Source organism: Erythrolamprus reginae, chromosome 1 (genome assembly GCF_031021105.1).
Source record: "Erythrolamprus reginae isolate rEryReg1 chromosome 1, rEryReg1.hap1, whole genome shotgun sequence".
Lineage (NCBI taxonomy): Eukaryota > Metazoa > Chordata > Lepidosauria > Squamata > Dipsadidae > Erythrolamprus > Erythrolamprus reginae.
The window spans coordinates 246326487-246344446 of NC_091950.1; the positions used below are offsets into that span (position 1 = coordinate 246326487).

Here is a 17960-nt window from a genome sequence, read left to right on the forward strand (position 1 = left end):
GACCGAAATAGATCTATCCTAGTCTCCCTTAATTTTCAAATTCAGCAAAAACATGTCATATATGTACTCCTCAAAAAAATTAAGGGAACGCTCAAATAACACATCCTAGATCTGAATGAATGAAATACAGTATTCTCATTGAATATTTCATTTGCACAACTATTCCATTTGCACAACAGCATATGAAATTGATTGTCAATCAGTGTTGTTTCCTAAGTGGACAGTTTGATTTCACAGAAGTTTGATTTACTTGAAGTTATATTCTGTTTTTTAAGTGTTCCCTTTATTTTTTTGAGCAGTGTGTGTGCATGTATAGTCAAACATTTAAGATAGTAGTAGTTTGTATAAACATAAGTAAAAAGCAACGATAAAAGATAAAACCCGTTAACTTAGACAGAAAGCGTCAAATATTGAAAAATATTTAAGCCGCTTTGGATAATGCTTTCCCTTTCAAAAAATTTTCCTCAGAGGGAGTAGCGTTCAAAAGAAAAAAAAAAAGGGGGGGGGCTTGTTCAGAAAAACGAATCGTTCTAAAACTTTAGTAGATCTACACTCGTTGCCGGAAGCGAAAGACCTTGCGTAGAAACGAGTACTGTATTCGCAAAAAGTACAAAAAACCCCACGCAGGCGGAGGAAGTGACATCACATCCGGCCTAAGAGGGGGGGGTTGTTGTGTATCCAAAGGAAGGGGGTGGCAAAGGAGAAAGGGACCCGAATAAAGAAGGGCGAGGAGCAGCGGCCAGCTTGGAGCCTCGCTGTCTGAAAGCCTGCTTAGACGAGGCGCGCCTCAGGGCTCGGAAGCGCAGAGGGGCGGGGTCGAAGAATTGAAGGTGCCGTTATTTCTTCTCCATTCGCCTCTTTTTTTTTTTTATCTTCCCTTTAACATCCCCTCACCCGCCCCTGAACTCCTGGGCAAAAACGACGAGAGTCCCATGAGGGGGAAAGAAGGACGCCACGGGGGGGGGGGGGAGGGAGGCTGGGGATCAAGACCTCGTAGAGCCCAACGGCCTCGCCTCTTTTCAGGGCTCGAGTCCTCTCGTTGGTTTGCTCTCCCTCCCCCCCCCATCCGGGTAATTGGAGAAGCGTACTACCTGTCTATTAGGGGCGTGGTGCATGATGGGATAGCGCCGCTTTCTCCCCCCCCCCCCCGCGTCGGTTGGGGCGGGGTGGGGGGCGGAGCCGGGGCGCGCTCTTAAGGAAGAACAAAGAGGACAGGGGGGCGGGGTTCGGCAGGGGCGCGCGACCTGGGGGCGGGGCTTGTCTGGAGAAGGGCGGGGCTGTGAGAGGGGGCGAGCTGCAGTCAGACTGCGGGGTGTGTAAAGGGCGGAGCTTCTCTCGTGTGGGGAAGAAAGGCTCGGGCTTGGTTTTTTTGTTCAGGCCCAAAAAAGCAAGAGGTGATAAGGTGACAGTTAAAACCTGGAGCCTAAGAAGATTGATGCCTTTTGACAGAAGGACCCTGTGAAACTCTTCTCCCATCTTCCCAAAAGGTCCTTTTTTTCTCTCCCCAAGAGGCAACTGGACTTTAGATAAGATAGATAAGATTTTATTTAATTAATTTAATTTACATGCCGCCCAACTCTTGAAGGACTCTGGGTGGCTTACAGCAAAAAACATCTAAAAACAATTTAAAAGAACAATTCATATCATTTGTTGTTGTCTTTTTTTTTGTTTACCGTGAGTACACCAGGCCTGTATTAAAAATGAAATTCTGTTGCCTGATATCAAGAGAAAGGGTATATCTGCCAAAATGTGTACATAACACATATAGATGTGCTATATACAAACATTAGTGTGTGCATGCACCATGCATACATGTATGTATGTATGTAACATATTTTTGCTGAATTGAAAATGAAGGGAGGCGAGTATAGATCAGTTTCAAGGTTGCGTCCTCTGGTTAGCTAGCCTTACCCTTACTGGGATTTGATCCTGCAGCGAATTAACCTCTAGGCCACAAGATCTCATCCTTTCAGCTTTGTACCAGGGAAGTGTTATGTGTTTTTTCTGTCGAATCACCCTAACAAAAGGAAACATTAAGCTCCTCTCATATTTGGGTATGGTAGGATGATTTGACAGAACACACACACATACACACGTTTTTCTGTCAAGTCAACCAACAGATCCATATATATATCACTGCCCATTTTGAATACGTAGCGGAAAGAGTAAACTTGACAGTTTGTAAGGTTGATTCTATAAGTAAGAAAACTTTGAGGGTTGAATCTGGACGTTCTGTTTTGGCTACCACGTTAGAAGGGAACAAGGGAAAGAGGTTGTGAAGAGGATGTGTAGTGTCCCAGACAATCCTGCAGACTCTGCTCAAGCATCACTTGTATGTTCTGTCCTGGATAAAAGGAACTGAACTGCCAGTGATCATCCTCACCACTCTGCACTGCTTTCCTGTGTGAAGCAGTAATGCTTCCAAACCAGACTGTAATGCAATATGACAGGATGCTCTCAATCATCATTCTTGAACAGTGGTTCTCAACCTTTCTAATGCCGTGATCTCTTAATACAGTTCCTCATGTTGTGGTGATCCCCAACCATAAGTCTAGCACCAATTCTCCCCACTGAGCTTTGAGCTTTAAGATCAGAGGGACACCTCCACTGTAAACGCCTGATTGGTCAGATTTTAAAAAATGTTCTAAGGCACCAGAATAGAAGCTTTAGTTCCTAACACCATGGGAAATTTGTCTTTTCCCATAGTCTTAGGCAGGGGTCCCCAAACTTTTTACATAGGGGGCCAGTTCACTGTCCTTCAGACTGTTGGAGGGCCGGACTATTAAAAAAACCTATGAACAAATCCCTATGCACACTGCACATACCTTATTTTAACGTAAAAAAACAAAATGGGAATGTACTACTTAGAGGGGGGGAAGAAGTCTGAAATTCATACATGTTTATGTTTTGTTTTTAATTTTCTTTTGTTAACATCTGATTGGCTATACAAGGTTTTCTTGGTTTATAGAAAAATGTATAAAAATATTTATAGAAAAATATATAAAGAAAGAAGGAAGCACTTTGGCATAATGGTTAATAAGTTAGAAATATAATTGGTGTTGTACTTTTTGAAGGAACATTAAGGAGGGAACTTAATTAAAAGAAAAGTATGTACCTGGATGACAACATTAGAAAAAAAACTTTTGCAACTTTTTTGATGATTGATATTAGTTACTGACAAAATACCGCATTTTATTCAGGGAAAAATAGATGGTACATTGTATTGTTTGAATGTATGTTGAGAGAAAAATTTTAAAAAATCCCCCCCCCAAAAGTCCTTCCTTCCTCCGCCCCTCCATTCATTTCATTCTTCCTTCCTTCCTTCTTTCTTTCCTTCCTTCCTTTCCCCTCCATTTCTCCTTCTTTCCCTCCCTCCCTCCTTCCCACTTTTCTCTTCCCTCTCCCTTTTTTCCCTTTCTCATTTGTTTTTTTTCCCTCTCCCTCCTTCTTTCCCTCCATCATTTTCTCATTTTTCTCTTTTTCTCTCTCACATTCCCTCCCCCTCTCACTTGTTTTCTCTCCCTCTCTCTCTTTCTTTCTTTCTCTCTCTCTTTCTCTCTCTCCTTTTCTTCTTTCTTCCTTCCTCTCTTCTTTTTTTTTTCTGCCCTGCAACACGCTGCGGGGCAGTCGGCTGCAAGCAGAAGCTCCAAGACGGGACCAAGAGCCGGTCTTTCTCGGGGCTGAATTGTTGCAGCCTCTGAGGCCGCCTTCGCCTCCAGGCGAAGGGATCTCCTCGGTGGAGAAAGGAAGGAAGCAAGCCAAAGGAAGCTCAGCACAACGACGACCGGCTGTTGGTCCCTTGAAGCTGCCTCCACCGCCCACTGCAGAGATCCCTTCGCCCGAACAGAGGCAGCGGCAGGTTCAAGGGACCAACAGCCGGTCCTTTACGGGTCATGATGGCTTGTTTACTGTCCCCTCCAGACGCTCTTGCAGGGCTTCCAGACTCCCTGCGGGCAGTGAAGACGCAAAAAAGCAGCACTCTCCTGCTCTCTCTCCCCCTCTCTTTCTTGCGTTATTTCTCTCTCTCTCACTCCCTTTCTATGTCTCCCTCTTTCTCTCTCCCTCTCCGCAGCAGACCCCCCCCCCCAATGCCAAAAGTGCCCAAACACGCGCAAACCTCACCGGTGAAAAAAAAGCAAAAAAGCGGCACTGGAGGGACCAAGACGGTCTGCAGCTGAGCGTCTGGAGGAGGAGGAGGCGGAAAGCCAGGGGGCGGGGAGGAAAGCAATTGGCCAATTTCTTTCTCGCCTTTAGGGAGAGGAACTGTTGCTGCTCTGCCATAGGGTGCTTTCCTCCCTGCCCCCTGGCTTTCCTCTTCCTTGCCGCCACCAGACACTCAGCAGCAGAGTTGGAGGGGGGATTCGGGAACTTAGTATATAGATGGTAAAATCTCGTATGCTGCTGCGGGCCGGGTAAATGGCCTCAGCGGGCCGCACCCGGCCCGCAGGCCGTAGTTTGGGGACCACTCAATCCCTGTGAAACAGGTCCCAACCCCCAAGTTGAGAACCATTGCTCTAGAAAAAGTGGTAAGGACAGGGGAAGGAAGATGAACGTTTCTCATACTGGTCGAGAAAGTCCAATTGCCTCTTGGAAAAAAAGCATCTTTGGGATAACCATGACTTGGATGACTGAGAATCTCCAGACATTATTATGCCATCAGTTTGCACAAATTACAGGCAGTCCTTGATTTACAATAGTTCAGTTAGTGACTATTCAAAGTCACAACTGCACTGAAAAAAGTGATCACTATTTTTCCACCCTTATGGCCGTTGCATCATCCCCATGGTCAAATGTTTTACATTCGGATACTTGACAGCCAATTCTTATTTATGATGGTTGCAGCATCCTGAGGTCGTGTGATTACCTTCTGCAATCTTCTGACAAGTTACTAGGGAAACCAGATTCACTTAACAACTGTGTTACTGATTTAACAACTGCAGTTGTTGACTTTAAAATGTGGTAAGAAAAGTTGTAAAATGGGGCAAAACTCACTTACAAATTTCTTACTTAGCAACATAAATTTGTGGTAGTAAGTTGAGGACTACCTATACTCATTGTAGTAATGGATTAGATACCTCAGAAAACAGAATCCTATAATTTGTAATTTTCCATAAAAACCATTTTGGAAGTTCTGCTAATTCACAAATCATGAATGAGCGCTAGCAACTACATGTAACTATGCTAGTGCAAAAAATTGGATCTATGATCTAGACCTCTGGTTTCAAAATCCATCCATTCTTTTTGTGTGGTTGGATGTACATTATTTGTATATCAAAGTATTATTTGTGTATGCCACCCATCTCACTGAAGCTTGGCAACTTACAGACATTAAATAAAATGCAGTCTAAAACATTAAAGTAATAAATAGGAACATTAAACTTAAAATCCAGTTAAAATAAAAATAGGCAGCAGGGAGTAAAGTGCTCACAGGCAAGAGGTGAGATGTTATCTACCCCATTATCCACTTCCACTTCCATTGGGACCCTAGACAAGTTGTCACAGCCGTGTCGCCTTTCTGAAAGCCAAAAGGGTGGGAGTGGATTTGATTTCAGGAGGGGAGAAGATGTTTCAGAGACCGGGAGCCATGTCCAAAAAAATTCTGGACCTGTCAGCTGAAATTCCTTGACTGATAGGATCTGCAGTATGCCCTTTCTGCAGCATTTGGGGGGGGGGGCAGGCTACTCCCATCAGGGTCAGCTGGTTTCTTAGATAGCCTGGACCCATTTCATGGAAGGCTTTAAAGGTGATAAACACCCTAAACCTTAAAAACTACTTTCCTGGAACACAGCCATAATTTTTGTGCATTGATGCAGTTTTTGGAACAGGATTTTAAACCACAGAAAAAATAAGTTTTTCATGGATCTTTTTTGAGGCCATCATCACATAACGTACAGTAAGGACACTTGTAAGTAATATGGCAGAGATAATTGGGAACCTGTTCTTTTAGAGCAGTTATACAGGTTTTGGGGATTTGCTCATTTCACATCATCCTTCAGAGGTGAATTTTGTGAGGTCATAATCTCATTTGACATCAGAATCCCATGAACAACTGTATAGCAGGATAAATCAGGAAGAGACATAGAGCTGCCAGAGGGAAGTCTGTATTTAAACACAGCTCCCTTTGATTGTTGCAAATGGAGAGATGAACATGATGAAATTTCTAAGGTGACTAGCCGCATAGACTCCCAAACTGAGTAATAGAATCTATATGTTTTAAACAAAATTTGAAGTAAGCACAAGGGCTTGTTTGAATACATCTTTACTTTTTAAGCAATATTGTAAAATATTCATTATTTTTGTTTCTCTATGGGTACAATAGTAAATTTGGCTTTATAATTACAGATTATAAAAATGCAATGTACGCTTTCAATAGGTGGTATCTGAGAAACTTTTATAAGGACATAATTTCTTCATTGCTAATAATGGCTGAAGAACAGTGTAATATTGTCGGCATTTAAGATGTATAGTCAGATTAATAAATGCACAGTTAAAAATCTCAGGGCTAGCATCACATTCTTATTTTTAAAAATCGGCTTGGACATTACTGCTGTGTTTTTAATAATCACATGTGTAAGACAAATAATATTTTAAAATAGCGGCTTTAATTTCAATGTTCATCATTTTTAACAAGTTGTTTTTTCTTTCTGGGTTGGCAAGACAATATGTTTTTTATTAAGCAAACCATTACTTGATTTTCCATGTTCTTTGTAGATGAGAGCCAGAATTGCTTTTGTAAAGGGAAGGATTTTTGAGACATCCATGGGGTAGATTGTAAATGTGAGGGTTGATTCTAAAGGGTTTTTTCCCCCACCATTATTGTAAGTGTGTAAATGAAGCAGTCATTAAATGAAGACAGACAGTAATCGGAAAGGTACTTTCTGGCAGATTGAAATAATGCAGTTACTGTTTGAGATTAATGTAACTATTATAACTGGGCATTTCTATAGCTAAAAAGTCTGGATGCTTGTTCTGGTCAGAGAAAGTAATTGAAGTTTAGTTCCAGCACTCATGCTGGTATATAGCATTCTAAAACTGTATTTTTCAAAGATGAATTGATAGCACGCAAATGCTAAATCCTTCTAATGCAAAAAATACAAGGATGCCTCTGGTTGCAAGCTTAATTACTGAAAATGCAAGTTACATATTATTGTTGTAGAATCAATTTAGTGAAATTGAAAAGCTTTTACTGATACTAATAGTAAAACTGATGGATCACTTGCTTAAAAAAACCTTTGTTGAGTTAGGCAGTTACACAATGTGTACCAATAAGGGAACATATCTGCAGCTTGAAATGAAGAGTATTGTATTATGGACATTTTATTATTACTTTTTAAATTGTTACCTGCCAAGAATTCATTGAAAGCAGCAGGCTCAAATTAAAAAAAACAAATCTCAAAGAAAAGTAATACAGTATTTAGAAGAGAAAGGGTTGAAAAAAGTAATCGCTCACCAGGGAATTTATATCCAACATAAAGTTTCCTGTAATGCAGAGCTTACAAGTTTGGGAAACCCAGAAAATGAATTAAGTAAAGACTGCAAGCTTTTAACCAATTTATACTCCTTGCCTGATAGAATGTGTGAGAAAACAATGGATTATGGCTGCTTTTGAACAGCACAAGCCCTGCAATACCTTTATATACTCCTTGCCAAATTTCTAGATGGGCTCCTATTTTGATACAAACCTGTATATACATACTAGCATTAGACCTCTGCTTGAAGGATACAATGTAAGTTCACAATCTCCAAACACATTTTGTCTTTTCTTATTTTTCTCTTTTTAGTAAGAATCTTGCATTATAAAGTGATTATTTGCTAAACAAGTTTATTGAAAGTGCAAGTAGACAGACAAACGTGTAGGGAAATATCAATGACATCACAGGGCTCTGACATTTAAGCATTTAAGCATAACCAATTTCAACTAAAACTCTTAACTCCTGGGAACCCTTTCTTTCAGGCTTAAGCTCAAAGGCACAACCATGAAAGATCCAAGTCGTAGGAGTACTAGTCCAAGCATTATCAGTGAAGATATGATCATGAATGGTCACTCTCATGAAGATGATAATCCATTTGCAGAATACATGTGGATGGAAAATGAAGAGGAATTCAACAGGCAGGTAAGTTAGATGATACATTGCCTTCTGTGTTTTTTCTTCTGCACTGTTGGAAAGATCCCATATTTTTTTCTTAGTATTCTTTTTATTATTTAGATTTGTATGCCGCCCCTCTCCGCAGACTCAAAGTCACTCTTACAATGCTTTCTGTGAATCTCTAGACAAAAAAGATCCTTCATCCCTGTTTGGTTTGAAGAAATAGTAGATTTTTGATGATAGTCTATTCCCAGTATGCATTTGCTGTTTAACTACCAATTAGTGTGCATCACAGTATGTTGGGTTCTTGGTGCTGTTTCCTTGCAAACATTTCACTGCCAGGGTATATAAGAGAGTGGAGATATAGTTGTTTTTATGTCTAGTCTGCCAAACTTGAATGGAGCTCAGTTTCTCCCCAGTTGTTTATCTAGTGGTGTTTCCTGGTTATCTGTTTCCTTCTGTTGACTTAGTTAACCATTTTAATGATACACAGATAAGGTTTATCTCTTATATTTTTAATAATGATAGTAATGGCTCAAGGTTGACTCAGTTTCCCATCCTTCTAAAGTCAGTAAAGTGAGGACCCAGATTGTTTGGTGCAAATATGCTGACTCTGTAAGCCGCTTAGAGTGACAGAGGAATTAAAGGAAGAGCTTTGCAGGACTCAGGCCCAATGTTGTGCCAGTGTATCTCAACTTCCTTTTCCTTTTCTGCATTTGCCCTCAGTTGCTGCAGCTTGTGGGAGCTTAGCACCTGAACTCAACTAATGTTGTGGAGGAGGATCCATCTGAGAGGTTTTTCCTCAAAACAGTTCCACCCAGGTCCGTTGATAATAGATTTTCTTCTGTTATTCCAATTAAAGATTGAAGAGGAATTGTGGGAAGAAGAATTTATAGAACGTTGCTTCCAGGAAATGCTGGAAGAAGAGGAAGAGCACGAATGGTTTATTCCAGCAAGAGATCTTCCGCAAACGATGGATCAAATTCAAGACCAGTTTAATGATCTTGTTATCAGTGACAGTTCGTCACTGGAAGATCTGGTGGTAAGCATCCGATTTTCAAAGTTGAATTATTTTAATCAAGCACCTTTCTTCAAATGTTACTATTATACTTTGTCAGCTGTCTCACTCAGGAGTTAGCTGAGATGTGGCCTTCTGACAAGAGTCATTTGTTTATGCAGAACAGGTGTACCATCTTATTCTCCTTCTTATAGTCCGATTGCAAGTATTTGTTTTTGTCAAATGCACAAGTGCATTGGGAGAGAAGAATACATGGAACCATTTGGTAGGGTAAAGATTGGGTGTGTGGCTAAGTGATTAGAAAAGTAGCTTAGTTCATGTAGGGTTCAGAGGTCTCCCTATTTTAACTTTTCCCTCTGCATTTGATACCATTTGAAGGTCTGGTAGATGAGAGAGCCTGGAAGCACTTTCTTACTAGCATTTGCTGTATAATTAAGTGTACTGGCCATGGCACATAGTACTGTTTTCTAATAGTGTAGGCTTTAATTACTTTAAAGGTAAAATTAGGCTCGTATGAAAATGAGCATAGATCATAAAGTATAACTAGAACATTAAACATTTAAATATTTGCATGATTTTAAGGCATCTTTGGGTTACTTTGATGTCACAAATGATGTAACTTATTTAAATAGAAGAGCCTGTTGCACATTACTTTTTAGCTCATATTCAACATGCATATATTTTCCCCAAAGTTACAATATCAGTTTATTTGTATTTCCTGGGTTTGATAAGTTAAATTTTACATAAATCTACTAATAAATAAAGCTCCTATTCTGAAGAAAATGAATTTTGCTTTTAAATGATTCCTATACAGGCAGCCAATGTCTTGAAGGAACTGTGCCAAATTGGCACCCACTGTCCCATGTTTTTGAAAGCACTTTTTTACAAAGTCCTGGTACATTTTTTAGCTATCCGGCTAATTAAAATCCTATAGAGTGGTGAGAAAGTTGGTGAATCCTTGGGTACCATCCATAATCCTGCAGTCTTATTAATGGATAAAGAGGTTATTGTTAAATAAACAATATTCCAAACAATATTCTGTGTTGTGTCTTTATTAGACACGTTCAGACAACACTGCTTGTCTTTGTTGGAAAAAGTATGTGAAATAATCTCTGTTAAGAGACTAATTGAGTCAGATGTTCCAGTTAATGAGAAAGCAATCAGAGTTTGAGAGGCGTTCTACATGTTTTTTATCTTTGCTTCATTTAAAACATCCAAGAAGAAAAGAGAAAAAATTATTTTAAAGTAACGAGTAAAAATTGATTACAACAAAATAAGTAATTTATGAGTCTTTGTTATGTGTATGTACACACAAACACACACACAGAGTCACATACAGAAGTGTCAATAAAAGATAACCATATTTCATTGTAATTGTCCATGCATAATCTATGTTAATAGCCAATTCATTTATATAGGATGCATGTAACATGTTATCTTCAGGCTACTGGGTAATTCATAAATTTGTCTTAAATTTAAATTTAGTTTGAAGAACTAACCTCTTGGGAATAATAAGGACATGGAGAATTCATTTCCATTGTTCATCTGTCAGTTTCCTTGAGGTCAGTATGTAGTTCAAAAGAATGTTTGCATCTAAAAATTATAAACCTTGTTTCAATCAAAATATATGTAAATTATTTTTTCCAAGAAGATAAAAGCATGTTTTCATGAAGTATTAGTAGAAGTGCATCATTATGATTTATTTCTCATTTCTAAATCTCATATTTAAGTCGTCATGATTTTCATGTATGTTCTGAATTTATTAGTTATTTAGGTATTCTTATTCCATGGGGTATTTTCTCATATACTGTAATTATACTGAATATAAGTACAAAATATATAGAGGTTTCTTTAACATTGATAGAAGGGAATCATTCCTGTAAATGTTACCCTCTAGGATAGGATAAAGTCTTAAAAAGAAGGGTTTTTTTAAAATAATTTGCATGGAATTCCTTTATATGTAAAATAATATTTTTAAAAAACTTCAGTTCACTATTTTGTAAACATACAAGTATGAGATGTCTATAACTGAATGTGTGAAGCAAAATGAATGTTGCATTCAGGAATGGCTGAGTCTTGACCTTTAACCCAACTGAAATGTTGAAATGCTGGTAAGAGCAGTTTATGCTAGACAGCTCACAAATATCCATGAATTGAAATGGTTGTAAAAAGGGGTGGGCCAAAATTCTTCCAAGCAAATTTGAAGTATTGATCAACAAGCATTGAAAGCATTTGATTGAAGCAATTTCTGCTAAAAAAGGTTCTACTATTATTATATTACTAAAGTATCACATACTTTTTCCAGCAAGGAAAGTAATGTTGGGTCAGACTGTTGAGTAAAGACATGACAGAATGCAGTGTTTTAACCAGATTCTCTTTATCTATTAATAGGTTTTCAGTGAAGCAGGGTTACAAATAGTTCTAAAGATCACATAAACTCTCCCTTACAATATAGTAGACACAATATCATAGTCTGATGATGTTCTCATTTGGTAGGTATTCTTAAAATTCTGTTGCTTTGGTTGTAATTAAAAAGCTTAGAATTTTCTTATAAGATGAAGTACTTTTTTAGCTAAAATTTCAGCCTGTTATCACTTAGAGGGATATTGATTAAAACATTTGATAAATTCTAAACCCAGCCCAGTGCAGACTCGGGGACAATTTATTGCACTTTAGATATTTGCATCGATACATTGAAATATTACCCTTCCTCTGTATGTGAATTGTTGTCCTGGCTAGACCTGCCAGTTGAAAACTTAATATGAATGAACAGTTCTATTGCGTGAATATCAAATGTATTGAACCAATCCAGTTGCTCTTATCATAGGTAAATTTACCTGTCCTTTTAGTAGTCTGAGTGAGAGTAATTTAAAGCAGTTTTTAAAAATCTAGCACCTTTAAAGTTCCATTTTTTTCTCTCCACACAGACTGTTATTTTGCAATTGCCTGTACTTGCATATTAAGCTCACCCGCTCTGCTCTGAATTTAAGGGTTGTATCTTATAAGGCATAACATTGTTTCATAAGAGCAGGATTTGTTTATCGTAATAAAAATATATGAAGGTTCCTGCATCATACACATGGATCTGAAAATGTGGATAGGAAGATGAACGATTTAAAATCTGAGGACTTTGCCAGATCTCACAAGATTAATTTTGCATATTCTGGATGAGAATGACAAAATCTTGAAAAATGTCAAATGACATTACCAAATATTGAGAGATACAGCAATTTTTTAAAATTGCAATACTTTATTTATCTATATTGGATGCCTGCCACATAGATTATGGAGCATAATCATCTCTTGGCCCACAAATTGAGAACAGGTAATAGCCTGGTCTCCTTCTAAGTCTAAATTGGGACTCCATCTGATGGCAGGAAATTCCATAGTTTCTATATGCATTGGGCAAAACATTTCATATGACCTCAGTTTCCAGTATTGTAAATAAAAAGAATTCGATCTGTACTTTTTGCATCATGGATGATGTTATACAACTTTATTGTCTTTCCTTATTTACATTCATTCTAAGTTAAAAAGCCCTAAAGTAGTCATTCCTCATAAGGAACCTATTTCAGCCCCCTTATATAATTATGGTTGCCCATTTATATACTTATTATTTTGTACCTTTTCAAGATACATTCCCCAAGTGTGCATAGTATTCTAATCTCAATTTTCGAGAGATAGATAAATGTCTTTTTTTTTTTAAACATTTTTATGAGATTTGTCATTTTTTCAAGAAATGCTCTCTGAGTTTTGTTGAGTTGTGCATTCTAACTCCATTATTCTTTTCTGGTCACTCAAAGCAACCTCAACTCCCATTCATGGAGGTTACATTTGGATTTTTTATACACATTGTGCTTGCTCACATTGATTTGCATTTGCCATTTTGAGGCCTCTTTACTCAATTTGGAAAGAGGTCCTTTCGGAGCTATTCCCAATATCTTCGTTACCAAAATGCACATCTTTATGTCATTAGCAGATTTGATCACCTTACTCCTTAACCTTTTCCCCCTTTGCTAAACTGGGAGTAGGTGTGGACAGCGTGTGACGCTCCTGCTCTAAATAATGCTGCTGTATTAAAAATTTGTCTTAAAATAGCCAGTGGAGAAAGATGCTGAAAACTACAGTTTAACATGATCTGGAGAGCCGTATGTTGTTCACTGTTAAGTTATTGTTATGAAAGTTGGTTTAGTTCTATCAAAGGAGGAGATTAAGATCCTGGATTGGATGCTGTCAATCATCCCAGGGGATCCTGATCTGTCTGGCATGTAAGCTAACTCTAAACTGTTTCTTTGGCAAGAGTATCTTGCTTTCTCCACTGAGGCTTATTTTCAGGAGTGTTTTTACTGCAAAGAGCTCCTGTTAATCTTGGTGCAAATATGTTCAAGACAAAACCTTAGGCTCCACAGTCTAAGCTTTTAAAATCTCTTTCTTCCAGGTCAAGAGTAATCTGAATCCCAATGCAAAGGAGTTTGTTCCTGGGGTGAAGTACTAAATATATGAGTAGACTGGGCCCTCTTTTGGTGGATGTAGCACAATTTCCACACTGTGAAGCCAGTATTAGAAGATTTAATTGTTAAAACGCTCTCTCTTCTTGTCACTGTGTTACACTTACGCATTGCCAAAGTTTTGTTAGTCTTGCATGCTTAATAAAAGTGCTGAGACTGTTATTAAGTCAACTGCTGTCAGAGGTTAATGAATTGGAAAAGTCTAATTGGATCCAGGCTTTCTGTGAGGGAGACAATAAGGAAGGAAGCACCAGTCAAGTTGAGAAAAGTACCAAGTTTCTGAGAAACTCTTGCAATTCTGTTTTTAGAAGGATTCAGACTTTAATAGAGTGGTCTGTTTTAATTAAAACTTATGGCGGTGTTGATATGCACCCAATAATGCCTTAATATGAAAATAAAAGCAAGGTTTATCTGATTATGCAGATTAGCTGAATTTCAGTACTGCTATTAATTCTTCCCATTATCAAGCAAAACTTTACTTCATGCTGTTCTTTTTTGAGGAAAGTGTGAATTGTAAAAATATCTGAATCACTTTTACAGGCCTGTATGGAATCCTTTCTCTTGGCTACAGATCTGGTTGTGGGGAGGTGGGAGAAAAATTGGCAATTGAGATTATATTTGCAGCAAGTTATCATGTTGGAATGTTTGTCCCACTTCTGAGTTTATATTTAACGTGATGTAAAGTTATACATCACAGATTCGTCCAGGAATCCAGAAACATGGCACTGCCTCTGTAAAATTTTACAAATCTTAAAAATTGGATTTAATTGTAAAATTTAGCATTAGTGATTTGAGTGGTGCTTTTCCCTTGCTTTGTTTAATCATCACTACACAATAGTCTACAGCACAATTTTTTTTTAAAACACCTAGTACAGTTTTGGCTTCTTAAACTTCATATTTGGGTAGCTTTCGCTGCCTTATGTGTTCAGTGTGAATAGTGTTTAAGTTGAAAATATTGTAAAAAAATTATATTTTTTCAAAAATATTTAAAAAAAATAAATAACAGTAGAAATGACAAAATGAGTGTTCATCTTATTTGGAGCCTTTGCTGTTCACACATTACATTTACAACAACCAATGCAAACCTAGAGAGAAAGGCTGGAAATAATGAAAAAATCTTTGCAATTCTCAGAAATAATCCAAATGACATTCTTGTCAGAGAAAAGAGTGACTTCTATAAAAGAAGCAAAATCAAGTAGTTGCAAATGTGTATTCATCTTGTCCCTTTATTTAATATCCTGGTTTGTCTTTATACAATACTAAATGTCATAAATACGGAAGCTTTTTAAATGAAATTGTCACCCTTTTGAGATTGAAAGTGGCTATAGTCTTGCAAGCTGTCAATGAAACAATAAGATTGGTGATGCAGGCATTCAAGACCACATGTAGATATCAGGAATGTTTGCTGTTTAAAAAAATGCCAGCATTTCAAGTAGACATTCGCAAAAGCCAATTAGCTGATATACAAAAGCCCGAACAACGTTTATAGTAGTTGCTCTGGTGTGTAAATTTCTCAACACTGCTACTCCTTTTTTTACTTGTGGTAACTTGTGTTTAGTAACCTTGTTTTAATGATTGTTAAGGGATTTGCAGAATATTTCAAGAACAAGAGAACGACTTCAGGTAGTCCAGATCCAAAATGATGTAGTCCAGATCCAAAATGATGAATATATTAGTCTGTTCATGAAACAGAATAAGACTAGTTTGCTTCAGATGTTCATCAAATGAGAGTTCTGGGCAAAAGTGGTTTTGGGAAAAATGAACTGAAAAAACCCAGGACATAAGTGGTAGCTTAACAGTGAATTTTAAAAATAGCAGTTATGATCAACAAATGAAGATACAGGAAATCTTCAACTTACAAACACAATTGGGCCCCAAAATTATGGTGCTAAATGAGAAATTTCTTAAGTGAGTTTTGTTCCCACTTTACCATGTTTGCCACTTTTCTTAAGTGAATAACTGCAGTTGTTAAGTAGCAATCTGGTTGTTAAGTGAATCTGGTTTCTCCGTTGACTTTGCTCGTCAGAAGTTTGCAAAAGGTGATCGCATGACCCAGGAACACTGCAACTGTCATAAATGTGAGTCAGTTTTCAAGCATCTGAATGTAAGCCACATGGCCATGGGGATGCTGCAATGCTCATATAAGTGTGAAAAATGGTCATAAGTCACTTTTTTCAATGCTGTTATAACTTTGAACAGCCACTAAGTGAACTCTTAAGTCAAGGGCTACCTGTACTGTATTTTAATAATGTGAGTCACTGTTTAATGTGCTGCACTTCATATGTTCTGAATTATAATTCCCTTCATGTATTACACCACATTCTCAATAGTCATGCCATCATGTAGTCCAAACAATGGAGGACATTAGCTTAAAGAGGACTGACCTTAAAAATTTCACATGTCATTAAATCTGAACCCAAGCCACCTTCCCACCAGGTTAATGGAGGAAGATGCTAAAAGTTTAGTTTGATAACAGCTCAAGTTTCCCATTTTCTTTCTTTTTTTTCACTACTAAACTTATCCGTTCAGATTTCTTAAAATTTCCTCTTAGGTTTCTGCCTTTACTGGGTGTCTCTATAAGACAAATACATTAATGATTGTAAAAAGATGAATGGATCTTGAGTGTTTGCACCATTTCATATGTGGATATATATATAAAAATAGAATTTGATTCCTGGAATCACATCTAATATATGTACTTGTGAAATTTTTTTTGATAAGAGTGTTCTTCACATTATCTACCACTATTAATATTTTACCAAAGCAGAACTACTGCTTAATTTCAATTTTTGATTCCGAATGTTACAGGCAATATTCAGCTTTTACCCCAAACAATAAGGGAAAAATGTTGTTTATGGCATAGACACAACAATTGATATAATTTGCTTCATTACACAATAGACATAAATTGACAGAAACAATTAATGACATAAATATATATTATTGTATTTCACAGACATTACACTTTTATGGACATTGTTGTCCCCACACTCCCCCCCCCCCCAAAAAAAAAACCCCTGGTCAGTAAAATCAAGGTTTTACTTGCATGTAAGTATGGATGAATGTCACAACAATTAGGACTCACTCAGTAATTTGACTTTGAATCACACATGATCAGCTTCATCAGATCTGGATTGTTAAGATCTGGATGGGAACAAATAATTTGTGTGTCTTTTTCATCTACCATCTGCTGAATATTGTGGCCCACATCTGGCAGTCTTCAAACAAATGTCTTCCAACATTAAGAAAGTACCTGCTTTCCCTCTAAATTCACACTGGATACTTACAAATCAAAATGAACAAAATTATTGCCTCTGAGTTAGTGTGTTAATGCTTAGGTGAACTCTTAAATCACGTTTTCCTAATACAGTGATATATAAGAACAAAAGTTCTTGAATAGCCACACAAATGTCCTCTGATGTGTTTCACTCATTGATCTTGACTGATCTTAAACATCTTCACTGTTTAAATACAGCTAAACATTTCTGCAGTCTCTGTTGATAACTTTTCATTATACTGTACAATGAAGAACACCTTCAAACCTTGGTACATATCCCTGATTCATCCATTGTATTAGTTACTTGTTCTGATGTATTAGTTACTTGTTCTGATGTAGCAGGATCTTTCTTTGTTCTTGGCTTAAAACCTTTGAAAACGGGGCACACAGGTACATACTTTAGCCATTGAGTCCTTTTAATCAGACCCATCCCAAATGGAAAATCGTAACTCTTCAGTTTTGCAGATTCGTCACTGTTGGCATGTGCTCCAGCCTTCCACTGTACTAAGCCACGTTCCTCTTGAGTCCCTGGAAAAGAAAGTGTGTATTGCAAATCAGATGGTTTTGGAAGAAAAGTTTCAATGCTCTAATTTCTTCACAAAAAAAAGCTGCGCTAATAACATGTCATGAAGAAGAGAATTACGCTATGGGATTAAAGAAATGTAAAAGTTGAAACAAACTTTCTGAGAAGAGCATGGTAGATTTCCATGTGAGGGGATCAACAGTATTAAAAGGAACAGAAGTGTCTGCTTTTTGCATCCCATCCTATTAATTAATTAGTTTGTCTGTTTGCTTGCTTGCTTGCTTATTCGACTTGTATGCCGTCCAATCCCGAAGGAACAATTGGGGACTGGTAGAAAACACATAATTTGTTTTCAATATGGTTTCATTACCTAATTAAGAACTACATTGCAGGTGGGAAGTTCCTATTCTAAATTCCAAGGAGATACGGTAGTTACACCACAAAAAACAACTTGTAGCCCCTTAACATTTAGCCTATTGTGGCATGCATTTTTGGTAAACAAAAGCTTGAAAATTCTTCACATAATAAATGTTCTAGCCTGTTATGA

The 17960-nt window shown here is 37.6% G+C and overlaps 2 protein-coding genes across 4 annotated transcripts in view; one reads left to right on the plus strand and one right to left on the minus strand.

Moving 5' to 3' along the window:
* Positions 1–629: 629 nt before the first annotated feature.
* PAIP2 (poly(A) binding protein interacting protein 2) lies at positions 630–14633 on the plus strand. Of its 3 annotated transcripts, XR_011557373.1 has the most exons (6): positions 639–830; positions 7955–8114; positions 8950–9129; positions 10591–10667; positions 11497–11597; positions 13544–14633. XR_011557373.1 is itself a non-coding variant. In XM_070732711.1 (4 exons), exons 2-4 carry the CDS (start codon positions 7977–7979, stop codon positions 13598–13600), a joined length of 375 nt encoding a protein of 124 aa, XP_070588812.1. In that variant the 5' UTR covers positions 630–830; positions 7955–7976; the 3' UTR covers positions 13601–14633. The 3 variants fall into 3 exon arrangements, 1 of the variants encoding a protein (XP_070588812.1); XR_011557372.1 differs by lacking the exon at positions 10591–10667 and having other exon boundaries at positions 651–830; XM_070732711.1 differs by lacking the exons at positions 10591–10667; positions 11497–11597 and having other exon boundaries at positions 630–830.
* Positions 14634–16449: 1816 nt separating this feature from the next.
* The window catches only part of SLC23A1 (solute carrier family 23 member 1), a 44559-nt gene continuing 43048 nt past the window's right edge, over positions 16450–17960 (minus strand). Inside the window, exon 15 of the mRNA XM_070732710.1 lies at positions 16450–17418. Within this exon, the coding sequence (XP_070588811.1) occupies positions 17150–17418 (269 nt within the window). The 3' untranslated portion in view covers positions 16450–17149. The remainder of the gene's footprint in view (positions 17419–17960) is intronic.

What these genes read in the sequence shown, in the direction of transcription:
- PAIP2 (XM_070732711.1), top strand. Translation starts at nt 7,977, where the DNA reads ATGAAAGATCCAAGTCGTAGGAGTACTAGTCCAAGCATTATCAGTGAA. An exon ending in AAGAGGAATTCAACAGGCAG is followed by an intron (nt 8,115 to 8,949) that starts GTAAGTTAGATG and finishes TTCCAATTAAAG; the next exon opens with ATTGAAGAGGAATTGTGGGA. An exon ending in CGTCACTGGAAGATCTGGTG is followed by an intron (nt 9,130 to 13,543) that starts GTAAGCATCCGA and finishes TCTTTCTTCCAG; the next exon opens with GTCAAGAGTAATCTGAATCC.